Here is a 22982-nt window from a genome sequence, read left to right on the forward strand (position 1 = left end):
ATTTTCAGTATACGAATATCTGTTCAAGTTTGATCAGGAGAATCTTTTGTCTGGTTTCATTCGTTTTAGACAGTGAATGTTTCAAAAATAGATTTTGTGAAAATTATATGGAGTTGCACGCCCACATAAACGCTGTATCTCTCCCACTATGCATGTGTAACCCTATACATGTACAATTTCTATCTACTAATTACTAGTTGTTGCATGCCATCTAAAAACTTTACAACGGGTGAAGGTGGTAAATGCTTAGTTTTACCAAGAACATAACACGATATCACTAAAATAATAACAGACTATATAATATCAGAAGAAATGATCTGATACTTCGGGATTTAACAATTTGTTAACCAGGCTACCAAACGATCGTTTTGTCAATGCATCGGATAACACTAATCCATCTTTATCATGCGCGGGTGCAAAAGTAAATTTCTTTTGAACATGGCTAATAAACATGTAAGTTAAAACAGGCAAGCGTCCTTCCAGCAACCTACCTTCTGTATCGCAACTGTTTTGTTTGCCTTTGAACTAGTTCCATCCCGACCCCCTCGAATTCTTGAAGTCTCGGCTAAAACCTCAGACTCAGTGTTCGTAAAATGGGAACCCATTCCGCGGCGACACGTAAAAGGAAAACTGCAGGGCTATCACCTGCACTACAGCAAAGAGGACACGCGCTTTCCAGTGATCAAGAACGTGATAACCGTGAACTCATCCGTGACGCATGTCAGTTTGGATCGTATGAAACCGCTGACGAGGTATCGCGTTTGGATAGCGGGCTTTACGAGGAAAGGAACTGGACCAAGCAGTGAGAAGGAGCTCGTCTCCACACCCCAGGCCGGTACGTTTGAAAGCTTAGCGATCCTGTATCTGCTTTCTCTAGCCTTACCCTTTTTCCATCTGCTCGACAGGGGTGTTACTCCTTTCATTTATGCAGCTGAAATGTTAACAAAAGCAATTTTAGCGATCTGACTTCAAAAAAAGTAAAAGATTACCTTTAATCAAATAAGAAGTTTTACTTTTTTATTTGGTTAGTTAGTTTGTTTTCTTGTTTGTTCTTTCAAAAGAAGTTTTTTGTCTCTGCAATAAAATCGTAAGCGAGTGCCAGGAATACGGGCAATTTATCACCGCGCCGTTTTAATCGGTCATGCCAAATGAATGAAATCATTTGCATTGAGCCGCTGAAAATCCGTTATTTGCATTGCAGTTCCAGACAGCCCTTACGATGTGCAAGTTTTTATAGAAACCCCACAGAGCGTGCGCATCACATGGCGATCACATCCGGGACTTTCCGGCTACGTGACGCGTTACATGGTGAAGTGGCTTCACGTGGGTAACCCCGCTGACTCCAACGTCGATGGTCATAAGATTGTGAACGCGGGCTCTCCGTACAGCAGGGAGGCTCAAGTTGGTGGACTGAAGCCTTATAACATGTATTCTTTTATGGTTCGTGAGGAGGCTGGGCAGGACAACTGGAGCAAGTTTTCTAACCCTATGGATATTATCATGCCAGAAGATGGTATGCCGGAACACCAGGAGTACCATATTCAGTCTAAGATAATACTGTATTGAACTTAAAAATCCTATGTTGGGAAACTCAAGTTGAAAATACAGCCTTTTCCACATTTTTCCCCTAAAATAAACACATCATGTTTTCGTTTTTCCACAAAAAGTTCTGTTTTATGTGCTTGTGCACGTAATACAAAATAACTCTTCATTCAACATCGGGTCTCCCCCTCTTGGTACATTCATAACTGTAAAGGAAGACAATATCCATTTGAACTCTGTTTTAGACTAAAATATATTACTACAACCGATTTCAGACCAAAACAGCCCAAAAAGTTCTAAATTTGCTCTTATATCCTGTATTTTTATGAAGCCAGAATGAGTCCTTGAGTGTTAATTTTTTCTTAGATATCGTGTTGTGGTCTTGGTAAGTTTTAATTGTTGTCTCACTTTCACAGCAACTTTGCTACTGAATACGGCAAGTGACTGGCGATTTTGCTATGTTACGCGATAAACCACTTGTCACTTTAAGAAGGAACACCTTTTATCCATAAATCGGGGTTTCGATTCCTAATACTAATGTTGATGTTCTCGGTCCTTCAGTCCAGTGTGCGCAAAAACCTTTTTACCAAATCAAATGTTTATCTCATTTGGTTGAGTTGTTTTAGTAGCACTGGACTGACTGTTGTGACACCATAAGAACTTCTGTAATGGCAGCGACATGAGCACTAGCTGTGATTATTTCATTAATTCTTTATCTTCAAGAGCAACTTTTTTTAAAATTGACGGCCAAAAATAACGTATTTCAATGGTCATTCTTAATAATTATTCAAATACTCAATCGTTGAATTAGAGCGATTTTCATTTGAGGGTCGAAGACCATTCGCGTTTGTTTTAGTTTGCTTTACTGCGCTCTGTGATTGGCTGACAAAACTTGTGCCACCTTATCAGCCAATGAGAACTAAACCTTTACCAATCCTGTCTTGTCGCATGCGTTTTCCCGCGCTTCTTACCAGATTACATGTATTTGCGTCGTATTCTGATTGGTTCCTTGCGCTGTTTGTGTCGGTGGTGATTGGTCAGACTAGTTACTTTGGTTTTGGTTTCACGACACTCAGTAGAAAATCGTTCTTATGAATCAATGTTTACACTCAGTAGTTACTTGGTATTTTGCCTATAGCTTAGTGCAGGTGTATGGATTTTGTGCCAAAATGTGTATCTCACTCTATTAGAACCATTTCAAAGAATGATGGAGTTTCTCTAACGCGTCTGTTCTTCTGTTTATTACAGCTCCCTCTCGTCCTCGCGAAATTTCAGTAAAATCCAAGGAAGGATCTCGGTTAGTTCTTCAGTGGAGAAAACCTAAGGAAACAAACGGCATTATTAAGAAATATGTGCTGCACTTAACTGACAGTGATGGAGTAACTAAGACCTACACCGTGCACTCTAACGTGGAAAAAGAGTATCTGATGTACGAGATGACTCTTCCTGATGTCCAGACTGAGTACAAGATTAAAGTAAGTTTAAAGAAGTGTATTCATTAATGTGTTCTATGATCGGCTAAACAATTTAATGATTCGTATGATTGAATCACTCCATTTCTTTGGAGAGGATTTTTCTATCACTGTCATTAAACTAGCCTCCCTCGCGGGCGCTCTTTTGCCTCGTCGCGCAATCTTTCATTCGTAGGGAAGGAAAGATTGCGTGACGAGCCCATGGCGCGTCTGTGAGGGAGGCTATCATTAAACCGACTTGAAATTTATGAGAAACGGCAATTTAATTTTGTGCACTATGCAATAGCTGAGCAGAAAACATGACAGAGAAAATAAGACAATTATCAGAAGAGCCATCAAAACTATCCCCTCCTGAAAAAAGCTCAAAAAATTCTCCAGACTAGGCCCAACTTAACTAAAACACATTGTGGTCCATCCGACTTGTATCAGTGCTTAGTAGAATAAAACAAGCCAGAGTGTATCTCGTGGTAACATTAATCTGTATGCCGAATCATCGCGTTTGGTTGAAATGTTAGGACACGTGACTCATCTTATGTCACCATGCCATCTCCTCTCAGGTTCAAGCGTACAATTCGTTACCAGGGCGCATGAGCGAAGAGATCACAGTTCAGCACCAACCCGACATTCAGACGTCGGAAGGTAAATGTACAAATGTGTAGATCAGCTCGATCGAGTTGTTAATCAAACTTTATTGAGTTGGAAATTAAAGACAAAACAGACGTAAAGTGAGTTCATAGGTGAGAATTCAACGTTAAAAATTAAACAACAGTGGATCAGATAATTAACTCTGCTAGTGTGTGTGTTAAAGTTGTAAAAAAGTTGTTCAGAAGCCCAAGACACAATCCTTGACTACGGCGTGAATCGAACGCACGAAGTCCAGATTTGATCAACCGTTGTTCTACCGAGTAAGTTGAAAATCCGGGTCAGCAAGTCGTGGGTTAATATGATGGTAATTACGGCAATGTGAATCTGAAGGTTACAAACGAATGTTGTGTCGCTGGCATTAATGACGCGAATGATCCGAGAATTAACTCTGCAGTGTATGTTAAAGTGCTAAAGTGAACCCATGATTTTATACTGAGCTTTAGAACTTTTTTCACAAAAACGGGGATGTCAAACAAGGGCCGGAAGCTGTGCCTTCGTCATGTCCCCTAATGAGTCATGAACGTAAATGTCTTGAGACTATGTGATTAAAGAATAGTTAGAAAAGGTGATATGAATTTTAGCTGACTACATTTTATGACGTATTGCTCATTTTTCAGCTAACAATCCCGGTCCTTTCAAGTCTAACTTAATCTGGTGGATAGCTGCATTGGTTGGTGGCATTCTACTGTTGCTGTTGGTCACAGCGTTTGTGCTCATCAGGTGTGTTTGCTCTTCGTGATCAATTCCTTTGTTACCCAATTACCATGTAGCATCTAAATAAATCTAATTAAAGCGAGCTAATGATCTATCGATGGATGGAGGCATGCGATACATTATTTACAGTCACTGTGCATGTCAAATTCACCGTGATCACTTCCCGTGTTCCCAAACAGTGTTACGCATTCGTATCGTTATTTCCTTTACAAAAACACCTGAAAATGCAAATTAATGAACTTCAACCACTTTGTAAAGGAACGAAATGGAGTCCATGGAGACAAGTTCCTCAAGGGTGGCAAGCACTAACAACCTTAGCATAGAAATAGTTTTCCTTAATGCACACTCAGTCCTTAAATCGAGGTAAACAAACATGTTAATGAGAAATGCAAGGGAAAATAGCTGAGGGGAATTCGAGGTATTTGAAAAGTATTTTATGTTCCTGTTGCAGACGGGATTCCAGGCGCTGTAAGGAGCCCATACATAAACGTAAGTTGGTGCCTCAGGAGTTGGGAGGGGGTTTCGTATTCATACCCATATTCACCCAGTCCCATCTCTATTTTTGAGCTTTTATTACAATACAGCGGATCGATTTCGAGCTGACAAAGAACGGCTATTTGGAGTACTTTCCTGAATACAGACAGAACAAAAAGGCAGATAGTTCTTCACCCCTGTGCCAGATAGATTTCGTTCAGAATGTTAAAGACGTTTTGTATGGTTCCGCAATCAGCGCTTTCATATGTGAACACATGGCCTTTTAGACATGATTTTCTTTCCGGTAATAGAAATTGTCCGGTAAACCGAAAATCATACAGACACTGGAGACAAAGTTTCCTAAGTATGGTACAGATGCGGCCAAGTTCTTGAAGAATAAACCGTTTACTTTTCAACCTCCTAAAAAAAGTCATGAATAATATAATCACATTTTACACAACTCAATTGACATTAAGGATCGAATATTCTCATCTGGGTCTTACATTATTGTATTGTAGTGTCTATCATATCTAAAAGCGCTCCACCAAGACGACCCATTCCAGTCAAAGAGCTGGCAGAGCACTGTGCTCGTTTCCATGCCAACAACAACGCCTTATTCAATGACGAATTCAAGGTGAGGATTCTTCATTCACCTATCAGATTGATAGATAAATGAAAAAAAGCATTAATACATTCGAATTCAATGCTGCTATAGGTAAACGGTTCCATAAACTTCCTTTGTTATCAAGGTTGACAAAATAAACCCCATTGAGGCCGACTAACCACAGAGCAAGTGATCAGTCTCCGTAATGTGCAAAGAAAAATTGACCGAAATGGATTGAAGACAAGGCGAAGTCGCCCGTTCCCCTGTTCAATCTATGTTCGTCTCGCTTGTTTTCGTTTTCGACTCGCTGATCTTTCGTTTGTCGGGTTCTCACCTACTGAGCATGTTCACAGACGAGTTTTACTTTAATCCTACTATCCTAGCCAACGTCGTGGACTAAATGTAGCTTTACCATGGGAGCAATCTTTTAGAACAATTCTGGCTATTCTCGTTACAGGTTCAGGAATAACACAATACACAAGAAACACAGAATAACAGTTCTAAAAACAGGAACACAATTCTGCGTATTCCAAATGAACCGAAAACCTTCCCAAAAGAACGCAATTCCTTCTATTCTTGGCAAAACGTATTGAAGTTAGTTTGTTTATTCTGCCAAGAAAGACAGAATGAAAGAAATACTATTCTATTTTATTCCGAAAACAGAATAGTACCTAAATCAAGACAACCAACACTGTCTATTCCGTGTATTGCTATTCCAGAATTGTTCCAAACCAATGCGCCTAAAGTAAACTCACGAAAGCTGGTCACATTGTCAGACGAACTTGACGGAATTACCATAATAACAATAAATCACGCCCAGGTGTGGCCACAGCTAATGTTCTTGTTTCCCATCAGTGTCTCGATCGCCTGACGTGGAAGTCCTCGTGGGAGGCTAGTCAAGCGGCGCACAACAAAATCAAGAACCGCTACTGTAATATAGTGGCATGTAAGTAACGTTTTTCGAAGTATATATTAAAGAAAATTTATGTGTCATTTATTTTTTTGAAAATGATGTATTAATAAGTGAATGACGCAGGCATACTCGGAATAAAATCCGAGTGCTCCTATCAGGAGTCGAACCTTAGACCTTCTGATTACAAGTTCGGATGCTCTACCACTGAGCTACAGGAAACTCGTGGGAGCTAAGGCCATTAAACAAGATTCATGGGACAAACATCCTGCATACTGCTACGATTGGAATGTGCGCAATGGAAAATAAATGTGTTGGAATATGTTAAGCCTGGTGAATAAATGAGAATGGTGTATTAATCAGTAAATGACAGAAAACAAAAATTTATTTCTTTTTTGTTTGTTTTTTTGTTTTTGTGCCAGATGATCACAGTCGTGTCATACTCAAATCCAAGAGAGAAATTGCCGGGTCAGACTACATCAACGCTAACTATGTGGATGTAAGAGGATTCTTCATATTATTGAATGCTTTGTAGTGTGGTTAGTACATTTTCGTCCTCCGTGTTGTCGACAGGACAAAAGATGCTTTTCAGTTAAGGAATCAGGTTATCCTTCACACTCAACTTTTATTGTCACTAGCCCAATATCTCCCTTGAGAGAGTAAAGAACAATAAAGATACACTGTTACTGTTCCATGCTCACTTTTACTCAGTAAAACAGTGGTGCAGTGACACCAAAAGTGTAAGCACTTTCAACTAGTTTATTCTATCTTCCACTCCCGTTCCACCACCGAACCTGCATTGCATTCCTCCACTCGGTGCAACACCTTCCTCTCCGGAGCTTTTCGTTCACAGGGCTCGGACACAAAGAGAGACTTAACTGAATGTGCTGTACTTTTAAGTCTTTTTTTTTTTTTGTGCGATTGGGAAATGGAGTTTTCTTAATGTTGTGTGTGTGTGTGATCATCAACTGATAATGAACATATATACTTTTTGTCGTAGGGCTACAGCTTTCCGGCAAAGTACATTGCAACTCAAGGTACGCAAAGCAACGGAAATTGTTATTGATGAATGATTTTTTGTAAGTTTAAACAAAAAAAAAACGAATGTCTTTAATGTCGTCTTTTTCGAAGTCGGTAATATTTTCTGTGCGAAGTAACTCTTGGGACCCCTTATTTTTGTTTTGTTGGCGAAGTGTCGTTATCCTTCTGGAGGCACTGTGTTCGTTATGGTCAGCGCGTTGGACAACAAATCTTTTAAAGTTCAGTGGTTTGAAGCTCAGTCTATTTTCTTGTTCCCTTAGGCAAGAAACTTTGCCAAAAATGTGACGTGGATCTTTCCCTTGTACGACACGATTAAACAAGCGACTGTACAAAACCCTTCCCGCAAACCCACAACACACTAAAAGACTAAGCAATACAACAAATTTAATAAATTTATAATACATAAACGATTTATAACACAAATAAACGGGAACGTAAAAGAAACTATTTCTTCTTAATCTAATTAATTATAAAAACTAAATTACTAATTTCAGTTCAGTTCCTTCCTTGTCCTTGAAGACTTCTCCAGGCACAAACAAACTGCTACAAACAAACAAACCGTACCAACAACCGTTCGCACAAACCTCTCCTTCTTCTCTTCTGGTGCCCTCCTTTTCTCTTTCTTTGCTCCCGTCTTGTTTGACTCCTTCGCACTCACTTTTATCTTCTATGCACTCGCCTTAAACTCCTGTTCACTCGCCTTGAACTCCTGTTCACTCGCCGCCGCCAACAAAAGGGGTTTCGTCAGGGAAAACACGGCTGGCTCCTGCCAATGGCTCTTGACAGTGACTTGAGCGACCTTGCAATACTAACTTTCTGCTTCTTCTTACTTCTCAATCCTTTTTTCTTCTTCCAAGCTCTAGTTCAGATGAATTAATCGATTTGATATTCAAATCAATTTTTAGGCCCTTTGAAGGACACAGTGAACGATTTCTGGAGAATGGTGTGGGAGAAGAATGTTAAAACGATAGTCATGATTGAAATGCAGGGAGAAGATGTAAGTAGGGCTTGTCAAGAAGTTTCTCGTACCACTGGGGAGACATCATCATCTTCGATTTACATGATGTGTCTTCGAAACCAATCCGGACCGAAAAATGAATACGTTTAATAAACGATAGTCTTGTTTTTGTAGTGCCTATTTCTACGTTTCTTTCTTTGATAAAGGTGGAATTGCATTCTGATTCCACATCTTCTCAGCATCAAAATAGAAGCGACGTGACGCAACCTCTTAAAGATGTGTGTCGCCTTGGTGTTTGTATCTCATGAATGAAACAACACTTTCAGAATAGCTGGTGAATGAACGAAATACTCTGAATTAAAGCCACAATTGTCTTCTTTAGGAGTTTACTCGGATTTAATAAACAGAACTTTTTCGGGTATGGTGGGATTCATTCCTATTGGGAACTGATATTCCGGGTACTCTGCTGTTGCTAAGCGGTAACAAAAATTGCCAGAACATGAATATGTTCAATTTGTAAGATTGTGTTCTTTTGTAGTTTTGAGTGGCTTATCTTCAGTTGATTGTTTATAGTTAAAAGTGGCAGATCTTTTTTCTTAAGTCTGTGATCACGACCACAGTTGTCCATTTCCCTTTCAGTAGTTGTAATATGTTTTGCTTAATCTCACTTAAAAAGATACCAACTCGTCTTCCCTTCAGAACCGGTAATACAAGATCCCCAAGCAAAGTTAATTCATTCAGGAACAGGAAAGTTTCATTGATTAAGCTTTGGCACTCTCGAAATAAGACAAGCATTTGCTAGTAACGCCGGAGAGCTCATAATTATCTTGTTTTGATGCCTCTCATCAGTAGTTGTAACAATTTATAATGATACAGGCAGGACCATCCTGCGAGAGATACTGGCATGATACAGAGCCGACAGAGTACGGTAACATCACTGTGTCAAAGCTTAACAGTTGTGTTATGACGGACTGGATTGTTAGGGAGTTTATTATTTGGGTGAGTATAAAATTTACCTTTTTTGTCGGAGTCCCATAACATTGCAACGATTATGCTGTTTTTGATCCTTTCTTTCATGGAACAAAAATGAAATGTCGTATAAATGTTTCCCAAAGCATTGCTTCGAGTTCGAAGAAAAGACCTGAGTCCCCGATAGGAATCAAACCCATGATTCGATAACTCTAACCACTGAGTTACTGAGAGACTGGTGTCGAGCTAGGCCAGGTATCAGCCTAGCAAATTACCCAACACCGTATTAACCTGGTAAACAGCCCAGCCTGCCACAAACGAGTATACAAAAACGAAAGGTGTACGGAAGGTCTTGAGTTCCATTCCCATGATAGTAAATATAGATTTCAAAAACTTTTTTCCACGTGAAAAACATTCATCTTTCTCATTCCATTCCCAAGCTTAAGATTTACCGTCTTTCTGTATTTGCAAGCTTCAAACAACTTACCCTAACTGGCCATTGGGAAGTAATAATTTGACTTTTCCTATATTTGGAGGGGATGGAGGTGAACATAACTTTCGGGCCGCAGAGATGCCTAGACTATTTTGTCACGTTAATGAGGCCTAACAAGGCCAAACAGCTGCCCATGACTGTCACTGCCCGGTTGATGTGGCTGTGTGACTGTGCTGTGTGACCCTTACAGTTTAAATGGTTAATCGGAACTTTAAGGTATACGAAATTATAATTAATATTAATGAAAGTTTTATTTGTGTAACTGCAGTCAACAGAACCTGACTGCATGGAAAAGCGGGATATATTTCAATACCACTTCACTTCCTGGCCGGATCACTGGGTACCACGTGACACTGCTGCATTCCTAATGTTTCATCACAAGCTGAGGACTGCTCTGGCTGTAGATCCGGGACCTGTTATAGTTCATTGCAGGTAAGTTGTCTGCATGACAACCGCTGTCCATCGCCATAAATAAGTGAGAGAAGAGAACCGTAAATTTTGATTGTATGACAAGCGGGAGAGCTACGTACGCACATTTCAGATCATAAGTTGTCTCCTCTCGTTATTGTCACGCCGTAAACGACCAGGGGAAGAGAGATCGTACATGAGGACAGCTTGACCTCCTCTTTTCTCAACCGTCATAATTGGCAACTTAACAATATATCGATTAAGCATGTATGCCTGTGAAAACTTGACTTAATTATGGCGCCTTCACGCCAGAGACTGAGGGTCAGTTATTAAAAGACTGTTCAGACGGTGTCTAACAAAACCACGTTCTAAGCCGTTTTTAATTTGCCAACAATCATATCTAAAAATTGTCTACTGCCGACGGTAAAAAGAAGGCTTGCATCCTAGACTAGAAAACTATTTATCTACTTAAAAATAAACCACTTATAAACAGATTTGGAAGCCCACTGTTTGTCTTAAGCCGCGGCCTAAGTTAGACTCTGTTCAAATAACTGGCCCTAAAAGTTGCAAACTTGCGTCGGCAAACTCACATTGGGGACTGTGAGCATCCCAGTAACATTTCGCAAATTGTTGGCGACAAAAAGAACTAGTTATCTTGCATTCGTTCTCGCCAACTTTCACCGCGTAACTTTTGAGGTTTGGGAAACTCCGGCATTTGACGTCTGAATGTTTTCAAGAATGTTCTGTTTACTTAAAACACCAGAGAGAATGTTGTAGAAAAGGTTGCTGTGAAACTCGAATTTCAGCCTATAAAACTATGACGTGAAGTTGAGAAGGTTTGTCGAGTGGAAGCACAAGTTTGCCAAGTGGTTGGATTTTGACAATACGCCAGTTTGCGCCTGTGCACGTCTCATCCCCCTTGTGTTGAAATAAAATAAAGACTTGTAGAGTAGATGACTGCTCGGAATAACCACCTACAGAAAATCCCGATTGAATCAGTTCGGTACTGAGAATCGTTTGCAAGCAAACACTTCCATCTAACTGCTACCTACAAAAATTCCGTTTGAATCAGATCTCATTCAAACAATGTGCTAATCGTGATTTTGGAAGCTCACGCAATGAGGAAAAATCTCTTGTAAGCGACCTCTTTTTCTCATCCGTGGGCGGCCGCTTAGGAGACGGTCAACTTGATTTCTTCCCCTGTGTACTTTTAACTCAAATCCTTATTCGTTATTTTTAGCGCTGGTGTTGGAAGAACAGGATCTTTTATCGCCATTGACTCGTTGATGGAACAAATGGAAAATGAAAAGGTCGTCGATGTGTTTGGTTTTGTTGCTAAAATGAGGAAACAAAGAAACTTCATGGTTCAGACTCAGGTGAGTTCTGAAACAATAAAGGCTCGAAAACATTGCGGCGCGTTATACGCAATTTGCTAATTGCCTCCCACCCCCAACAACCATCACACCATGTTGCCCGTGAAGACTTTTATTCTTTGAGGGCTGTGCTACCTAGCCTGCTTAGCTGGCGGTTTTTGTTGGTGGGCTAGTCGAAAAGCCGGGTACGAGGGTCAAAACGAGTGGCGAAGCCGCGGGGAAATGGGGCGAGAGCAACGATCCTCGCGGCGAAGCCGCTCGTTGACGCGGCTTCGCCGCGACTATCGCGGCTCTCGACCCATTTCTTTTTACAGCTGCACCACTCGTTTTGGCACGGCTTTTCCGCCCACCAAAACCGTCAGCTTCGCAGGCGATGTGCTACCACGATTCTACAGAAACCAAGTAACTTTTTCGTGGGTTGCGTTACTAAGAAATTGAAAATATTGTGTCCCTGTTTCCATAGAATTGCTAGAAACTATCGTATAGTCCAGTTTGGTTATAGTGAGGTAATTCTGTAATGAAACCGTATACGAGGTCTTCACACGGCCGTGTGGTGCCGTTTGTTATGTGACATAGGTATGTCACACCTAATATGATCCACAAAATATAAAGCAACGACAGAAAACTAAACAAGAGTGAATTTTACAAAGGATTGAAGTAGTCCGGCTCTCTCTTTTGCTTTTATTGTGCTAAATTTGAGTCGAAAACATCATCAGCAAACTTCTATACGAGAAGATGATAATTTTAAACCTTGTTTCAGACTAAACAACTTTTAAACTAGTCTTTGCTTTGTGTGATCTGGGCATTAGTCTAAAGAAAGTGACTTGCGTCTTCCCCTAAGTTGTGATATCTTTGGTAAAATAAATCTTTCAGGCAGTAAATATGGTGTAGTTAAATCGTGGCTCAATTCAAGAAAAGTTGTTAGGGCAGCGTAGATATCGCTAAACAGCACTGCCGCAACAGGCTCAAACGTTCCTGTGATAGAAACGGGCCTCGAGTGAGCCGGCAGATTTAACAAAACATGTTAAACTACGTAATATTGGTCATTCTAGGAACAGTATTGGTTCATCCATGATGTTCTTAGAGATGCGTCCATCTGTGGTGTGACTACCATCTCGTCGGATGAACTGGGCAGTGGTTTGCTGTGCGTCTCAGGAGACGAACCCGAGATCGCAGAAAAATGGACAGCGGAATTTGAGGTGAGTTGAAAGTTAATCGCAGACTATTGCCAATAGCAATAGGCCATTTTCATGATGGCGTCATTTGACTACAACTACCAGAATTCACTTGGTTTTTCTTTTCAAATTCAAATTTTGTAATCCCAGTGGACAGCAAAGAACAATGGCTCTAATTAGCATGAGAAAACAAAAAACTGAAGGATTCTGGTAGTTGTAGTCAAATGACGCCATAGTGAAAATGTCCTATTAATAAAGAGATGCTATGTTTTACACAAGGCCTGTCACTCAACATAGTTACTCACAATAATTGTCTTACGCAAGTGTTTACCCAAAGCTAATTTCATTTTAACTTTTTGATTTTGGTGTAGGTTTTGCGAAATTGGTTTTATTTCACCATTGTATGGAGGGGTTTGTTAAGTTTGTATTAATTGATACCGTGTGTTAAGATGGCTTGACTTATATAGTGTCGTACTCAAGGAGACACAGATATAGATAGATGTAGATATTATATGTTCCTGTGTGACACCGATTTTGTTTTTCAGAATCTTCCAGACTACTCTGTAAACTCTCCGCTCTTTAAGGACGCATTAGCTCGAGAGAACGTGGTGAAGAACCGCTGTCCAGAGATGTTACCGTGTAAGTGTTGTTACCCTTACAATCTCCTTCATGCGTTCGTTTGTTAGTAGTTTGTTTGTTTGTTGCTTTTTGGGTTGGTTTGGTGACTAGTTGGGTTGGTTGGGTTGGTTGGGTTGGTTGGTTGGTTGGTTGGTTGGTCGGTCGGTCGGTCGGTCGGTCGGTCGGTCGGTCTTTCGGTTGGTTGGTTGGTTCAGGTTGGTTGGCTGGTTCAGGTTGGTTGGTTGGTTGGTTGGTTGGTTGGTCGGTCGGTCGGTCGGTTGGTTGGTTGGCTGGTTCAGGTTGGTTGGTTGGTTGGTCGGTCGGTCGGTCGGTTGGTTGGTTGGCTGGTTCAGGTTGGTTGGTTGGTTGGTCGGTCGGTCGGTCTTTCGGTTGGTTGGTTGGCTGGTTCAGGTTGGCTGGTTGGTTGGTTGGTCGGTTGGTCTTTCGGTTGGTTGGTTGGCTGGTTGGGTTGGTTGGTTGGTTGGTTGGTTCGTTCCTTGGTTGAGTTGGTTAATTGGTTGGTTTGTTGACTGGTTGGTTGGTTGGGTTGGTTAGTTGGTTGGTTTGCTAGCTGGTTGGTTGGCTGGTTCTTCCCTTGGTGATCAAATCATCTTTTAAGGATATAAACATGTCGGACTTGGCTACTTACACCATCATATCTGTAGCCAGATCAATGTGTCTGTGTTAGCAATTCGGTTGTGAATGCGTATATTTTTACTCATTTATCTTTCCTTCTTTTCTTAGTCAACCACAACAGAGTCCGACTCAGGACTGTTCCAGACGAACCTGGTTCAGATTACATTAACGCTAGCTTCATTGATGTGAGTTGCCACTGGTTGTTTTCACCTGGGGTAAAGATTTGGTGTATCAGCATACAAACCTTTTGTAAAAAATGGGCATGGTGGTTTTATTTGAAATCGGCAAGAAAAATTAGAGAGAGCTTGATATAAAAACGTGGCTGTCTTTCAAAAACCAAACGCACTGCATGTCTGGATGATGCCTGGAATGGTTTGGTAGTGACTATAAAAATAGCTACGAATCACATCTGACCAAACAGTACAAATACAGATCACGCGTAGCACCAATCAGAACTGAAAGTATACGACCGCAAACAAGTGATGTCAAACCATGAGTGCACTTAAAGTTTGAACTTTTTTGACATGCCTTTAGACCAGGTCACACCAGTTACAGAGAAAGCCGAAAGAAAACATGAACCAATCAGTTCTGCGTCAAACAAAACCGTCTGCATTTGCTGGCCACGGCAAAGATATGTTACCAACAAGATGAAGTCAACATTCACACAGGATAAGACTGTCTTGGAGTTTTAATAATGCATTACGTTCACCTTAATTGCGTTTTCGTCAAAGTGTGATCGATCAATAACGCGAAAATAGCAACAGAACTAGTGATTCTCTAAGTAGGCAGTGCTTCAAGAGTGGCTAAAAGGGATGAGATTAAAACCAGAATCTAACAAAAATGAGTTTGACGCGCAACGAAGTGGCAGGCATCGTGCAGTACATTAGTAGTTGTTGATCTCATTACATTTTTCTCACCAGAGTTACAACGAAGGCAGGTTATACATCGCTGCTCAAGCACCAATGGCGAGTACTCTTGATGACTTCTGGCGCATGGTGTGGCAACAGCGGTCTACCACAGTGGTCATGCTCGGTGATCTCCAAGAGAATGGACTGGTACGAACCAATGTTTTGAATGTGGATTGTCAGATTTACCTTGAAGATATTTGATTAATTTTTCGTTTCGTTAATTTTTGTTCAACTGTTTCTTTGTTTGCTCATTTGTGTTTTGTCATTTTATTCGGTCATTAATTCAGCTTTAAGTTTTCATGGAGCATCTCTTGTGAAAAAGTAAAGAGATTTAGCAGTTTTTGTTTGCTTTCAGTGGTACAACTTTTTTATTTTCAGAAAATGACCAACAGTTTTAGACGTAAGACTAAAACACATGATTCGAGAAAAACTTCTGCGCTCGTGATTTAAGCAGCGTACGTTACACCTATATTGTCGCGAGTGTTTTCGTACAATTCATAATCAAAAGTAACGAATGCTATGCTGTATTAACTGACCATGCAGAAGTTCATTTTAGTCTTAGCTTTAAACAAGCAAAACAGGGCTTTTTTTCCGAAAAGTACGGTTAGGTTAATGCTATGTCGACCTTTCCTTACATACCGTACTAAGAAGGAGAAAAATTCGTAATTGCAAATTAATATATACCAAGACTTAATATGCCATCAGGGTTATTTAAATCAACAATATGTTAAACTATCACCACTTAATTTCAGGATTTAGAAAGCTACTCGCTATTGTTGGGATTCGTATTAAAAATCTATTGTGAACGTTTTATTATAACTTCTTTTCTTTTAGGAACACACTGCTCGATATTGGCCGGAAGAGGGTTCAGCCAAATATGGAAAATTACGCGTGACGAAGATTGACGAGGAGAGACTAGAGGACCACACCCAAAGAGTGTTCAAACTCAGGCGGCAGGGGGTGAGTGAGTGGAGCTGATGTAAATTTGTGTAAATAAGTCTCCCCTCCCCTGAAAGTATACTTCTCAGTTTCCTCCCACCCATAACTCCCAAAAAACCTTAAAACAGATAGCAATGTACCGCATTTTTTCTAAACATCTTCTTTTCCCGCATTGTCGTTTGTATTAGTTTGCACCTTGCTTAAGAAATCAGAGTCTCTCATACTATCCCAAGATGCACAGAACGTATACACAGTGGCAAATGGAGGCCCCGTCCTTAAGTGCAGTTGCTCATTCCCTCCCTGACATTGTCCTGATGATGTAGTAATGTATACTTCCTCATTTGTAGTTCTTTCCTTATCTTCCTCTACAGAGTGATGACAATCGCGTGTTGTATCACTTTCAATACCGCCGCTGGGTGGAGGCTAGGCTGCCTCGGGCCCAGTCCCTCGTGTACTTATATCAACAAATTCACAAAGTGCAGTCTAGGGAGGATCATCACGGACCAATCATTGTACATTGCAGGTAACCTCGATTTGGTATTTTGGGAAAGGAAAGCTACTATATTACAGACAGGAAAAGACCGTTATTTTGCATAGACTTGGATGTAAATAAAACTCATCCCGTTGCATTTTAGTGGTTATTTTATTTTGTTTGGTTCTCAGTGAGTTCAAAATCAAATGAAAGTTAATATTTTTACACCTCTCACTCACACAGCTAAATCCTCACTGGATGTTAAATGAAACCATGACCATTTACGGGAAAGCTCTCGAGCAGAAGTTTTCTTTAGTGTTGTTTATCATGTTGGCTTAGGTGATTCTTTCTTTTGATTATGCAGCCAAAATCCTAAGCAAAGACAAGTAAAATGATTTTACTGAGTAGTTTTTTTCCTGGGTACTGTTTATTAGACTTTGCCAGATAACATAACAGTTTGCAAGTGAAATACTGAAATGTAACCATCCAAATGAATGCTACTGAGTACTGCTACCCTATCCACGTTTTTCAAAATTTACACGACAAATTTCAAAAACATTTTTAACCATTTCAACAGGAACATTTAACGAAGAGATAATTTGCAAGACCATTTTCTGATATATGATTTGTCATTTGTCATTGTCTTTTGCGTTTTCAGTGTTTGAATGTAATTTGTTGTCTTTGTAGTAATGGTGATGGTCGAACAGGAGTTTTCCTCGCTCTGTGTTTGAGTATCGAGAGACTGGAAACTGAAGATAATGTGGACATATTCCAAACAGTAAGATGGCTGAAGTCACAGAGGGCGGGACTGGTCACTAGCTCGGTAAGTAGATGGTCCAAGTAAACGATGAGAAGCGCTATCTAGATTAAACGACAATTATGATAGTAACAGAAGCGGTAATGTTCATAGTAACGGTAATGGTAATAGATAAGGGTAAAGGTAACGCCAGACACAACTAATCAATGACCAATGGCATCAATGAGTAATCAGTTGATTGATCGTTGATTATTTCCAATGATCAATGACTAATCGATAGGCCACAAAATTTTGTGGCCTATTGATTGCTCACCGATCTCACTTATTAGCCATTGATGTTATCGATTACCATTAATTTATCAAGGACAAAACAAAGGATAAAATCTCTTTAAGGACGTTTTCATACATTGAACAGATGGAAAATCAAGTCAAATTATCATAACGATTAAAGATTTTTAGACGTCGATCAGCTATGGTCTGACATTTTGATGCTTTCCAACTTACGTAAATACAATAGAGTTGGAGTTATCGGGATAAATGTGAGCCAAGGGAAAGTAAAATTAGTTTGAGTTAGTACGGAGTTCGAGTTAGAAGGATTCTACTGTGGATAAGGCAATAAAATCATCGTAATGTCCCAAAAAGATAGTCAAACAACATGCCTAAACGTTTCACATTAATAATGAGATGGGACAACCACTTCCAAGTTCGCCTCTTGTTGCCGCTATCGTCCACCCACCCCTCCTATAGGTCAGATTGGTCTTGTAGTCTCCAGTGATTACGTCCCCTACTCTTTTTGAATAATGGTGTATGTACTTTTTAATGTTTCCTCCTAAGAAATTCTTTTTTTCTTTGTTGAATGAGGTACGTATCTTATTATTATCTTATTATTATCTGAATTTATTAGATAACTTATTGTTTGTAAGTGAAAGTTGCAAGGGTAACAAATATCAGCGGAGAACATCGTATTCAACTTTACCTTACCAGTATGTTCTATCTTGTGAAAAAAAAATTACGTTTTCACATTCATTAAACACCAACTTAAAGGTAAATGTCGGATTTCTATTAAATGATAATAACAATACATGTTTTCCTGGGTGTTATCGCCAGTTGTGCTGGAGAGGTACTGTAAGGTACAAAAAGGTCATCAAATTTTCGTGTTGTGTTTCAGGAACAGTACAACTTCTGTTATGAGCTGATCAAGAGTTACCTGGCCTGGAGAACAATAAACACCATTCAGAGTGACTACATCTGAAGCCCAGACTGACTACCAAGAGCTGCTTATACTGAGTATTATAAACCGTAAATGCACCTAGAAAACTAAAACTGCCGAGTATACGAAAGGTTGTTAATGTTTGTTAAGGTTCATGTTCCGTATAAGTTAAACGTCAGCATTTCCAATACCGCTGCAAATGCCCTGCATTTTACATTTAGTGTTGTTGTTTACTGAGCGTACAAGAGGCTGAAGTTTAGTCGTGCCGCAATTATCTAAAAGTTAAGTTGAGTATGAGATAAAAGTTACTGTAAGCTCACAGACTTATTAAGTGCTGAAGTTGTCATTTTACTCACACCACATAAGCGAGACAAAAAGCAAATAAATGTACCATTCCTACTATTTAGTCATTTGTGAGCAATATGCGGAAGACATTTCTTAAAGTCAGCTTTGATCAGTACGAATGCTCCGCCAGTGGGATACACAGTCAACTCCCTTTATTGTGGACACCTTCGGGACCGCTGTTTAGTTGTCCTTAATAGCGAGATTCCGTAATAGCAGGAATTTAGTTTAGTCAAACGTCTGTAATTTATTTTTGCCGAGGACTTAGCTGCTGTCCTTATTATCGGGGTGTCCGTAATAGCAAGGTTTCCGCAAGGCGAGAGTTGACTGTATTTCCCGAATCGGAACGTGATTTTCACCTAACGCCAATTTTGAGGCACGTCCCGTATAACCTAGACTAATTTCCGTTCTTTTTCCCGCATGACAGTGCCATATTTTCTCTTAAAACTTGTTTAAAATTCCAGACGAAGGAGCAAAATCGGTTAGTACGTTATTTCGCAACTGAAAGCCACACTCTTTGCACCCTAAGATGTAAGGCACCCTTACTAAGGGTGGTAAAATTGAAAAGTAATTTGTGAAAATAACCCCGTATTATACTTCTTGTGCAAATAATGATACCTTGTAAGAGGAGTATTCCTTCGGGGAAGCGTCAATAAACGGCACTTTTTTAATCTATACCCTATACCAGAAGAGAAACGCTGAAACAAGTACTAAAACAAAGGCAGATTAATTTCTTTATGCACTGCTTCCTTTGTATTTAAAATAAACATACTTTTACATAGCGTATTTGTGTCTTTGATGTAAACTGTTGGCATCGGTATGTTATATTAGAACACCATGCCTTTTGTATAATCAACACATATCTCGTATCGTGGCACGAAGATCGCATTTAGCGAGACTCAAAAAAATATTTTCGACGAGCCAAATTGATACTTTCGCTTGTTACCAACAAGAACACTGTATTTCTTAAGTAGCAAAAGCTTTAAATCGAGGCGGGTAACTGATGCTTAAAACAATTTACAGAGCTCACAGTGATAATGGGAAACAATCGGAAAGAACGGATAATACTTTTTCAGAGGATAGAACTCAAAAGGCTCTTGCAAGTTTGATTTTCGTCCCTAAATTTCAAGACCACAGCTATACCAGAAGTTAAGGTCGTTAACTTTTGTAGACCTGGATCAGACAAATGCTTGAAAGGGCGAAACACTGTCCATGGCTGCCACTCCCCGGGTGATATGGTTGTGCGCATGTGTGCGGTATTGGCCATACCACGGGGATGGTACTTGTGTCTCAGGGCTGATAAAAGTGTTAATAAATTATAGACGGTAAGATTGATTCTTACGCCAGTAAAAAAAAAAATAAAACAAAAGACGAAAACAAAAAAGTTACATAATTGTCTATAAACTGAAAAAATGGGTATGTATATAGTCCGTCGCTAAGAATGGGTGAGAAACGCACGCAAAAATAATAATAATAGTACAGCAGAAGGAAAGCAATCGGGAACTTCTTTCCACACTCCTAGTATAGTGTAAACTGTTTTAGGACTAAAACTATAAATGGTTTGAACCCAGGAGTCATGTCATAAGTACATAAATTATGATCATCCGGGTGAGTGTATACGTGTAGTCCTGAGAACTGCGAGGACTGTCTGAGGTAACATTGACTGACGTTTTGACAAACCTGAGCGGAGGTCATCTTTAGAGTCAACTGTTTCAGGAGTAAATCATTAAATCAAACATCTAATTAAAAGTCACTGAAAGCAAAGAAGAAAACGCTAAAAAGTGAGAAAAGTATGTGAAACATTCGCATTTGTTAGTAATAACTGGTGCTTTCCATGAATGCCGTGTATTATATGTTGACTATATCATTCGAAATTATAACAGAAAATGCCACAGCGGGCGGAGATAAAGCCAGTGAGAGTTTGTGTTTGCCGTAACACTGACATGCCTTGGGCGCAGAGATCACGCTCGACCCAGTCTCACTCCGCATCAAGGTTCGCTCAAAAGCCAAGTGGTTGTTTCACCGCCCATTCTTCGCCAATCTATAGCCATACCTGATTCAGTTCCCCCGGCTGTCAGAGAAGTTGTTTCTATTTGGGCACCACTGAATTTCTCCTCAAAATGATTAGCTCTTAAAATAATGCTGTATTTACTCACCAAAATGCCTCCATAATCCGGGGCAAAAATAGAGATGAGTTTACTAACCGTGTGCTATACCATCGGCAAAGATACTCAGCCTGATTCTGAGGGGAGAGGAGCTAGTTCTGATTATAGACGAAAATTTGTAAAGGGACAACTTTAATCTTTTGATCCCATTCCTTCTTTTTTCACGTTGAAGGGCCTCGCTTATGATGAGTAGGCTACTTATTTTGCTATTTCTTTATATGTTGTTAAAGTTCATTGCTTTTCTTACCCTTTTGAGAAAAAAATATATTTTTGTTACCCAAAAAACATTTCCGATTATAGTTAACACCCATTTAAGGAAAGAACAGCTCGACAAAACAATTGCAAAAGTTAAATAGCTGTTTGTTGATGAGCGCGTGGAATAATTGACATTAGGATGGAATACGACATCAAATTAGGGCTTTGACAACAAAAAATTCGAAGCAACGACAAGTTCTCGCCTATGACGGCTTTTAAAACGCCTTAAACCAGTTGGGATGATGCCACGGGCACAACATTCTGGCCAAAAACCTGTACAGAAAGGACCGCCACAGACACTACAGTTCCAAAGGAATTGGCGAACGATGCCTTTAACGGCTTTACGAATATTTTCCTGATCCGGTTCATTAAATCCGGTTTCAGGGTATAACTGGCCTAAATTTCATTTTTTTTTTTTTTCATTTTTAGTGTATGTGATAAATATTCACGGCGTTGTTTTGTTTTCCCCGTGCATTGGCAAAATATTACAAAATTTAGCCACAAAATATGTCGCAAGCTATCACGCGGTATTCCGCATAACACTTCGTGGGGGAAATCAACATGTTACCGCTGTTCGAAACATTTGTTGGCTTCACACTACAAGCTAAGTTAGTTTCAAGTAAGCACTTGATTCAAGTGCACTTGAAAATCTCAAGTCGCACTTTAGAAAACTTGGCTTCACACCTGGTGACAAAGTATACACTTGAAGCACAAGCTGTCAATCATCGTTCGCGGTAAAATCAGAAATGCGACTGCTCGCCGGAAAATCATGGAGCCTTTACAACGGAAAAACGTTTTATGCTGTTTACTCTTTATTTTGTCTTTAATTCTAACTCAGAGAGTTTTAACATTACAGGAAATGCATAGGTACTTCATTGTTTACGAGTACTTGGCGACAAAACAAAAGAACAGGCGACATCTTCTGAACTGAAAATCGATGGTTCAGGCTGTCCGTAAAGATGAAATTCAAAAAAGATCGTAAGTTTAAATCGGCTCTTCCTTCTTTTTTATGTTTACTTACAAAAAAGACTGTTCCATGGAGTCCTCGAACTGTGACGCGTATCTCAAGCCATCCATTTTGATTTTTTTTTTTTTTTTTTTTGGATTAATTTTAGTTCACGGCAAGATGTTTATCTGTCCTGGCCCCAGCACGTGGCTTTCAGTTGGACGTTCTCAAGTGTGGTGTTGGCCATACTTGGCGGCGTACTTCGGCTTCTTTGAACTACGAAAGTTTCCATGGTCACTAAGTAAAGTTCAAGTTGGTAGGTCTTACCCCTTCACACTCAAAGTAGGTTTCAAGTGCACTTAGATTATACTTACAAGCTCTAGTGTGAAGCCCCCTATTCTTTTCGCATAGACTTGGTGTGTAATCTCGTACCCAGATCTCCCACATTTCGACATTCCCGAACCGACGACTGAGATCGGGGTACGAGATTACTTGGTGTGAACATTTTGGGAAGAAAATGCAATATAAGCTGACGATTATTGCTGTGTGAACTAGTATCCGACAAACCAATACTGACCAACCCGGAAATTAAAAATCCTTTTACAAGCCGATAAAGTCGTAGCGACAGTGTTATTTCTTGTGCTTCATTTCTGCTTCAACTACTTTAATAATAATAATAATAATAATAATAATAATAATAATAATAATAATAATAATAATAATAATAATAATAATAATAATAATAATAATAATAAATTTAGATAACTAGACTGTCTTGAGATTTTTTTTAATGTTTCAAATCTGTGAAACAAGGAGAAAAATGTTTAATCAAACAACCGTCCAAAGATGAATAATTACGACATGTGAACACAGGAACACCAGCAAGGAAAGCAAACTTTAAAATGTTCATCCTGTGTTCCCCAATGTTTTTGTGAATACAGTGTGATCTGTTTGGA

The 22982-nt window shown here is 39.7% G+C and overlaps 1 protein-coding gene across 2 annotated transcripts in view; it reads left to right on the forward strand.

Moving 5' to 3' along the window:
• The window catches only part of LOC146474282 (receptor-type tyrosine-protein phosphatase F-like), a 32864-nt gene extending 13422 nt beyond the window's left edge, over positions 1 to 19442 (forward strand). Inside the window, exons 7-28 of one of the 2 annotated variants that reach the window (XM_085117159.1) lie at positions 530 to 835; positions 1202 to 1513; positions 2791 to 3017; positions 3572 to 3653; positions 4277 to 4379; positions 4825 to 4862; positions 5366 to 5481; positions 6307 to 6397; positions 6784 to 6860; positions 7362 to 7398; positions 8308 to 8399; positions 9237 to 9359; positions 10091 to 10254; positions 11471 to 11606; positions 12656 to 12802; positions 13324 to 13417; positions 14141 to 14217; positions 14953 to 15087; positions 15775 to 15900; positions 16251 to 16402; positions 17039 to 17174; positions 18277 to 19442. In XM_085117159.1, the coding sequence (XP_084973285.1) occupies positions 530 to 835; positions 1202 to 1513; positions 2791 to 3017; positions 3572 to 3653; positions 4277 to 4379; positions 4825 to 4862; positions 5366 to 5481; positions 6307 to 6397; positions 6784 to 6860; positions 7362 to 7398; positions 8308 to 8399; positions 9237 to 9359; positions 10091 to 10254; positions 11471 to 11606; positions 12656 to 12802; positions 13324 to 13417; positions 14141 to 14217; positions 14953 to 15087; positions 15775 to 15900; positions 16251 to 16402; positions 17039 to 17174; positions 18277 to 18360 (2855 nt within the window). In that variant the 3' untranslated portion in view covers positions 18361 to 19442. The remainder of the gene's footprint in view (positions 1 to 529; positions 836 to 1201; positions 1514 to 2790; positions 3018 to 3571; positions 3654 to 4276; positions 4380 to 4824; positions 4863 to 5365; positions 5482 to 6306; positions 6398 to 6783; positions 6861 to 7361; positions 7399 to 8307; positions 8400 to 9236; positions 9360 to 10090; positions 10255 to 11470; positions 11607 to 12655; positions 12803 to 13323; positions 13418 to 14140; positions 14218 to 14952; positions 15088 to 15774; positions 15901 to 16250; positions 16403 to 17038; positions 17175 to 18276) is intronic. The other variant, XM_085117160.1, reaches the window with a different exon arrangement.
• Positions 19443 to 22982: the final 3540 nt, after the last annotated feature.

Source organism: Pavona decussata, unplaced genomic scaffold (genome assembly GCF_977016875.1).
Source record: "Pavona decussata unplaced genomic scaffold, jaPavDecu1.1 SCAFFOLD_90, whole genome shotgun sequence".
NCBI classification, from domain to species: Eukaryota; Metazoa; Cnidaria; class Anthozoa; order Scleractinia; family Agariciidae; genus Pavona; species Pavona decussata.